Source organism: Callithrix jacchus, chromosome 8, assembly GCF_049354715.1.
Source record: "Callithrix jacchus isolate 240 chromosome 8, calJac240_pri, whole genome shotgun sequence".
Lineage (NCBI taxonomy): Eukaryota > Metazoa > Chordata > Mammalia > Primates > Cebidae > Callithrix > Callithrix jacchus.
This window is the reverse complement of record NC_133509.1, coordinates 55,543,026-55,550,930: the sequence shown is the minus strand read 5'-3', so window position 1 is coordinate 55,550,930 and position 7,905 is coordinate 55,543,026. Positions and strand designations below refer to the sequence as shown.

The following is a 7,905-nucleotide window of genomic DNA, read 5'->3' as shown; positions in this document are numbered from 1 at the left end:
AGAATCCCAGCAGTCCATTTGATAATCACAATGTTCTGTTTCCAGGTAGTAGTTATTTTTACACTCAGTCGTTTGGCTTTGGTGGCCCACTCATCAATTTATTGGCCCTCATTCTGTTAGAATTGTTCAATAATCTGCTCTTCCTTCCTTCCCTCCTTCCTTCCTTCTTCTTTCTTTCTTTCTTTCTTTCTTTCTTTCTTTCTTTCTTTCTTTCCTTTCTTTCTTGTTTAATGGACATTTATTCTTTTAGTGGAACAACCTCTACACAATCAAAATGTATAACTTAAGATCTTTTCTTGAGAAGAAATTTAGGTCTCAAGAACTTTTATGAACTTGCCATGAGTACTTCTTGGAAATCAATTAGTGAAGGCTTTTGAAACCCCCAGAGAAGATAGAAGAAAATGAGTTCAGAGAAACAAACATTTAAATTAAGTCAGCAAAGTCAGAATTTGGAATTGGGCAATTCCTTGTCTACATTTTCTTTACACTCAAATTCGCCCTGGAAAACAGTAGCCTAGTCTCCTGAAAGACATGACGCAAAAAGAAATGCAGTGTGGTGGTACACTTACAGTGAAAGTGGGTGCCTAAATGATGGCACAACTCTGTGGAATGGTAAGGATTATTGGGATAGTTTGGCCAGGAACAAGAGAAATGACTGCGGAAAACACATATGGTTAGAAATCATGCACTTGTATAACTTTTCCTGAAGCCTATGGGAGGTAACCCAAGATATTTTTAAGACTGACTCGACTAAGAATGAGGTATATCTTCCCCCATAATGTGACTGAAGGGATTCATAATGATCGCAAATTAGTGTCACAGTTAAGTATTTTAGGGTTGACTTCTATTTTTTTTTTGAGACAGAGTTTCACTCTTGTTACCCAGGCTGGAGTGCAATGGCGTGATTTCGGCTCACTGCAACCTCCGCCACCTGGGTTCAGGCAATTCTCCTGCCTCAGCCTCCTGAGTAGCTGGGATTACAGGCACGCGCCACCATGCCTAGCTAGGGTTGACTTCTAAGCTCACACTTGAAAGGCATTTATCTAACGGCCACTGGCTTGCCAGCTTCCCACTCTAGCATTGATCACTAGCTTACCAACCTTAAGGCTAATAATTTTATCTAACATTCAATTTCAAAATATACCAGTGTTTATTCCACTACCACTCACCATTGAAGCCATGACAGTGAACCAGGAGTTGTCACCTTTTATGTGAACTTAAAATGGCACTGTGGAGACTGAAGCAATTTTCTTCAGGCTCAGATTTGTGCCCATAATTTTCTAAATATAATCATGACATAGTTAAGATGTCCTCCTCCCACCCTACAATTTCTAAAGCAAAGCCCAGTTTAAAAAGTCTGCACCTGTCAAACTAAAAAAACCCTAGCCACTTGAAAGTAAACCAGCAGAGCATTGCCCTTACCCCAATAAAGCTACAGATTTCATCACATGCACTAGACAAATCTACAGAGCTAGTTCAGTACTCTTCTTTTAAAGAGTTTATTTTAAACCTATTACACCACACAGTATGTTTTATACACGACATCTAACTCCCTAATAAGATAAAGCAAAGACAAAAAAGTTTCTTATGGATGGGTAGAGTGGTATTGTCTTCAAGGATCATTGCGCTTTAACTTTCCTAATTTGACAAAGCATTCACGAAACAATCTGTAGACTAGTTTTAACAGACAAGTAACACCTGTAAACAGACCGACTGTCCTGAATTGTTTATTAGGTATGAATTTTACAAACTTTACTTATATTAGCGGTAATGGTGGAGCTGGGGAGTATCATGTCTTCTCCAAGCTTTACCAGTGAGAACCACTGGTGGAACTTACGGCTCTTTCCAAGGCCACAGCTCTCTGGGCCCAGGACTCTGTCTGCAGGCTTGTACTCTAACCCACTCATGACCAACACTCTAGCAGAAGAAATTCTCTGGGGAAACCTTAGTGGGGAGGTTTGCCTTGGATCTACCTGTTTTCCAAAGATGGATATTGCTACTATTAGTTATTGTGATCTAATGCCTGTCAGTACTTGGAGCTGACAAGAGTTTCATAGATATCATTTCCACATCTTTATCTGCAATCCTGTTTGGCAGGTAGGATTACTCTCATTTTGCTGTGGAGAAACAGACCAGCTGATCGCTAGAGGCGGGGAGTCAGGATTTATACCTGATTCTGTCTGGCTCCAAAGCTTACTCTGACTCTGGTCAGTAGTGAAAAAGCACAGGAGTTGGTGGGGAGGGATGGGTAGAGTGGAATCCTCAGCAGGGCCAGGAATGTCTTATAATAAATTTGGGTTTGAAATAGGGTGGAGGACACAATGCTTGTTTGAGACTAAGATGGAAGAAAGAAGGGGGTGGTGCTGGTCAGGTAAGGCTGGAGGGACCGTCAGGACTGGCCAATATCAAGCCAAACCTTCTCCGCTCCACTCACCAGAGAGAGAGAGAAATGGTATCTGTAGCCCAGGGGGACAAGGAAATGGCATTTTCGCATCTCAACCCCTCAGGCCTCGGAGGACTGCCAGAGTGGAGAGCCAGGGAAGCAACGAGGCAGGGGAGATCATTATCAGGAGGAAGGAAGCTCTGGCAGCTCCCACCAGCCTGTTTGTGACAAGCAGGCTCAGGGCCACGGAAGTCCCTTAAGGTCAAGGGAAATGTGATCCTGGATCTGGGGGCTGAAGCTGAGACACTCCCTTTACCTTATATCTTCAGGCCAAGGGAATCTAGCCAGAGCCAGGCCCAGGGCCTAGGTTGGAAGAGCAGTGGGCTAGAGAAGCGGGAGGGGCAGTTAGAGAGAGGAGAGAGAATGAATAAGATGCCAGAGCACCTCATAAACAATCTCTTGGCTAGAGAGGTAATGAGCTTTATTGCAGCCAACACAGAGTAACTGGCTCTTCAGAGCACTCATTCTTCATGGGTGAACTCTTAGCTAGTTCACCTCTTGCCCCTGTAACAGTATCTGCTTTCTTGCCCAACTGGTAGAGTAGAAAGTATGCTGTATTTAAGTGAGGAGACCTAGGTTCAAGTCCAGGTTCTGCTATTCCCTAATTAGACGAGCTATTTAATTAATTAAGCTTTCTAAAATCTCAATTTCCTCATCCATAAAGAAGGCATACAATCCCTGTCACATCTATGTCACAAGGGATTAGAGGGTTCACGTGGAAGCACTATAGAAATATGAAGTGGAATTTCTTTATATTTTTCTTTGCTTCAGGTCACCTCACTACCACGTCAGAGCTGGGGAAGACTTCTAGCTCAGGAACAGAAGCAGCTCTATCCACAAATCATAGGCCCCTTTTCCATGTATTTCCTCTCCTTGTCATGCTGCCATAATGCCAGAGGACAAGGGAGACATGTGCAAAGGCAGAGACCAGGGAACCCACAGCCCTGAGCTTGCTCAGTCCCTTTCTTGGGGATAAGCATCTGGGAAAACACAACGAAAAGATGAAAGGCCATGACTCTAGAGTTCAGGTCACCAGAGTGTCAGCTTCAGCCTCCCAGCATAGGCTGAACCAGAGTCCCAAGAGATGAGGGGAAGAGAATGCTCTGGGTGTAGGAGGAGTGGTGCAGAGCCCAGGAGAGGGACCTGAGGCTCAGCCGAAGAGTGAGGAGATCTGGAAACCTAAAGGACTCTGTCCAAGTGCACAGGAACCAGGTGGAATTGCTGAGGGTCCTTTTTCTGGCGAGGGTCACAGGCCACTATGTAAGACTTGTTCAGGTGCTTCTCTTTGTACCTGCAGTTCGGGTACTTCCCTGAGGTGAGCCGACACATGGTCAGGGACACGGGCCCATGGCTCTGGTGGCAGTTTTTATGGCCATTCTTGCAGGTTATGTTGGGGGTCTGGCAGGTGGCGGCCACACTGGAGAAGGGCTTGTGCAGGAAGGTGTTGAGGTCTTTGCACCGTTTTGTGTGCTTGTTGATGTTTCTCATGGCTGAGGCACACGCTTGAGGGCTGGGCTGCACGTGCTGAGTGTTAAACCACTGAGATGGGGTCATGCCCTTGGGCTTGACACTGACTGGGATCTCAGCCACCCACAGCCCCAGCAGCAGAAGCAGCAGAAGCGGGAAGTATCCTGCTCTGGCCGGTACCATCTCTCTTAGGGGGAGCAGTCAGAATAGAGGGCAGGGGTCACTGTGACAGTGTTCAGTTGAGAAATTAGTCCTCCTATACCTGCTCATATGAGCTAATCACCCATCTCCCTACCCACCTGTCTCCTTTCTTCCCTTTGTGTCTCACCTCTGCCTCTTCTTCTGTGTGTCCACATCTCTCACCTTGTATTTCTCCTCCCTTCATTCTGGCCCTGCTGCCTGTCACTCTGTCCTCTCCCGTTTCCCTCAAGTCTCATCTCTTTTGTGTCCCCATGTTCCTGTGTCTGTGTCTCATCCCCTCTCCATCCCCATTCCCATCTCCTCTGTGTTCCCATTCTTTTCCATTTTTCACCTCCATCCCCAGCATCACTCTCCCCTTTCCCCAATGTGTGTTCTCATCTCCCCTAAATCTATTCCCTCCTTTATCCATTTTATCACTCACCTGAGTGTACTCTCATCTGATCAGAACCCATCCTTCCTTCTCTGTCCTCACTCCTCCCCTGCTCCTGCCGCAGCCTCACCTGTGCATTTGGTCTTCTTGCTGTGACTCCTGCTCAGTGGGCTGGGGCTGCATCCACACACTGCTGGGCTGTCAGAACTCTGAGGGTCTCTTCTCACTCCTAAACTCCTTAAGAGCTGGCCTGGGCTGTGCTGCCTCTATTTGGGAGCGGGCTGGGGAGCATCACTGGATCAGGAAATGAATCAGGTTCATGCCTCTCCACTTACATGTCCCAAATACATGGATACCTAAGGACACCTGTACCTGCCTAAACATGTTCAGCAATGAGGAAGCGTGAATCGTCACATTCAAAGACTATATTTGTCCTCTGGTCACATGGTTTTAATGACTCTTTAATAAAGCACCTGACCCAGTGTCAACTGAAATCAATTTCAGGAAGAGTTGTCATTTATGTCCTCTCATACGCACCTCTGGCTCAGGATCCTGGGAAAAGTCAGTCACTGCAGGTTTAAGGGTTGCTTCTTCTCTGACTTGAGGTACAGGTAGAACAGCCTAGGAAGATGCTTTGTCTGGTTCCTTGTCATCTGAAGATATTGCTTATCTTTCCGAGGAGATGGAATAGACACAAGGGAAGCTGGTGAAGCATCATGGTTGTGATACCCAGCACGATCCCCAATAGCAAAGCCATTCTACAGCGATTCATTCCTCTGGGCCTGTCCATTTCCAGGTACCAACCAAGGCCACATGGCTTTACTTGGAGAAGGCTGCCAATACCTCTCAATTTCACCTGTTCCCTCCCCTCTTTATTGAAAATTGCAAAACTTCGATACTGCTCAAATGTTTGTGCTTAGAATGCAGTTGGTGTTGCTGCTCTCGACACCCAGGCTTAGTGCTTCCTTCACCTTGTATGTCCTGTTCCTTGTGGTGGTTACAACTGCGTGGAGTGTCTGGGTCAGTGCTACTCTGGGGGGCTCCTGTGAGCTTGGAATATGACACTCAGGAGAACCGAGACACAAGGCAGAGCATCGCACTCTGTGGGTGAGAAGGCCTGTGAAACTGAGGTGAATAGTATTTTTGTTTTCAGAATTTACCTGTAAGTAGTAGAGAATCTCAGAATCTCAGACATGCTTCATTTATATAGTCAACAAATATTTATCGAGCACCTACTAAGTGTCAAAGTATTTGGGATAGAATTACTGAACAAAAAAGGTAAAAATGGTCAGGTACAGTGGCCCACACCTGTAATCCTAGTACTTTGGGAGGCCAGGGCAGAAGGACTGCTTGAGGTCACCATTTCAAGACCAGCCTGGGCAATGTGACAAAACCTCGTCTCTACAAAAAATTTGAAAAATTAGCCAGGCATAGTGGTGCATGCCTGTGGTCCCAGCTACTCCAGAGGCTGAGGTGGGAGGATTGGTTTAGCCCAGGAGATCAAGTCTGCAGTGAGCCATGATTGCACTACTGCACTCCAGCCTGGATGACAGAGTGAGACCCTGTCTCAAAAAACAAACAAAACAACAACAAAGACAAAAATCTCTGCCTTTGTGGAGCTTACATTCCACTGGAGAAAGACAGTAAAATAAATATATACTTTGCTCAAAGTGATAATTACTAGGAAAAAAGTAGGACAGGTTGACGGTCAGTAATTTTATGCAAGATCATTGAAATCTCTGACTCTGGGGCAGAGACTTGAAGATAAGAGTGAACTTTGATTGTCTGGAGGAAGAATGTTCACACTGAAGACAGTAGCACTGCAAAAGTCCCAGAACAGATAGATGCCTAAGGTGCTGGAGGAACAGCAGTGTGTCCAGTGTGGCTGGAGTAGGTGACTGAGAGGTCCACAGAGGGACCAGAGACCAGGTCATGGGAAGACTTAGAGACCATTTGAAGGCCTGTGACTTTTACTCCAAACACAATAGGGAACCCTGGGAGGGTTCTAAGTAGATGAATAAAGAACTTATTCGCTTAAAGGATTATCTGGCTGGTCCAGAATTTGTGATTCTGAGTCAGGAGGATGGGGAGTTTGTTTTGACGCCAGGAGGACATTATCTCAGTAGATGGACAGCACAGCTGTGGGTTGCGGGTCAGAATCTTTAGAAGAAAAAGTGATGCTGGAGATGAGATGTGCCACTAGGTGGCAAAAGAGAATCGAGAACAAGTTCACACAGGCCTCTGGCTCTTCTGGTTTGCCCTCAGCAAGGCCTTGGCTGGGGGAACAGCTGTTCACTTCTTTGTTAAGGTGTCTGAAGCTTTGCAGGCTGAACTTCTGGATAGAGAATTATGCTCCTGCTGCTGCAGAAACATGAATGTCAGGAGATAAAAGCCATGTTTTAAAGCAGACTGTGTATCAATGTGTATCGGCACAGGTCAGTCCAGCCCTTGAGTGGAGGCTGGGTGGGAGGCTGCTAGCTCATCTGAATCCTAGCTTGGCCTCCTTTCCACTTCTTATCCTAGAGTGAGATGTTTTCAAGCCAGGATTTTAACTTCCCTCTGCACTTGTGTTTTCCTGTCATTATAATTATCCTAGTTTGCTCTTCAACTCCAGTATGCTGGGCTGTATAGAAGGCTGCCTAGGACTGTGTGAAAGCAAAATAAACATGGCCCTACTGCCTCAGGTCAAAGGGAAAAGAGAGGAAAGGTTTAAGTTTGCACATGAAAATCGAAATAGAGTGGAACCTACCACATGTGCAATTCAGTCAAAACCTTTACTTTGCCTCAATTATTTAGATAAGGGAGGTGGTTTTGTTTGTGTGCCTAAACCATCCAGCTTCCAAGATCTGCTTCACCTTGCACTTGGTAGGATAATTTTGCCTTCACCACATTCATGGGGCAACAGAAAAAGATGGAGGAAGGGGGATAAGGTTAGGAAGAACAAAAAGATTCAGGCATCAGGCCAGATACTGGTTCAGGAGTTTCACAGGAGGAAGAAAGAGAGAGGGCAAGAGCAGAAGACAAAATGGTGGGAGAAAAGACAGAAGAAAAGAAAAAGTCCCTTACACCAGCAATCTCTGCCTTGCTTTCTTCTCACTCTATCACCAAAGTCACCGCTGTTGGCCCAACTTCTCCCTGGGCTGCTGCTGTGTGAATGTGTGTGTGTGTGTGTGTGTGTTTAAATTGGGGCGGGTGTTGTGAGAATCCCAACAGTGCCAGGTGGACTTCTGCCTGTCTTCCCCACAGGACAACAGCTGCTGCTTCCTCTTGCCTGGCTGGGAGGGAGTGAAGGGGGAAGGGAGGGAGGAGGGCCGGGCCTGGATTGGTGCCTACCCTTCAGAGCCAAGCCTCTCTGTCTTCCGGAGTTCCACACAGCCTCTGGATACCAATGGAAAGCCCATGAAAGTTTCCCTCCGAGCAAGAG

General features: G+C 46.2%; 1 protein-coding gene across 1 annotated transcript; it reads right to left on the bottom strand.

The window, feature by feature from the left end:
- Positions 1–2,842: 2,842 nt before the first annotated feature.
- On the bottom strand, positions 2,843–4,170 carry RNASE7 (ribonuclease A family member 7). Its single transcript, XM_035259991.3, has one exon. The coding sequence runs from the start codon at positions 4,091–4,093 to the stop codon at positions 3,623–3,625; it is 471 nt and encodes a 156-aa protein (XP_035115882.3). The 5' UTR covers positions 4,094–4,170; the 3' UTR covers positions 2,843–3,622.
- Between the last annotated feature and the right edge of the window lie 3,735 nt (positions 4,171–7,905).

Excerpts from the sequence above, each read along its gene's own strand:
- RNASE7 (XM_035259991.3), bottom strand. The coding sequence starts at position 4,093 with ATGGTACCGGCCAGAGCAGGATACTTCCCGCTTCTGCTGCTTCTGCTG.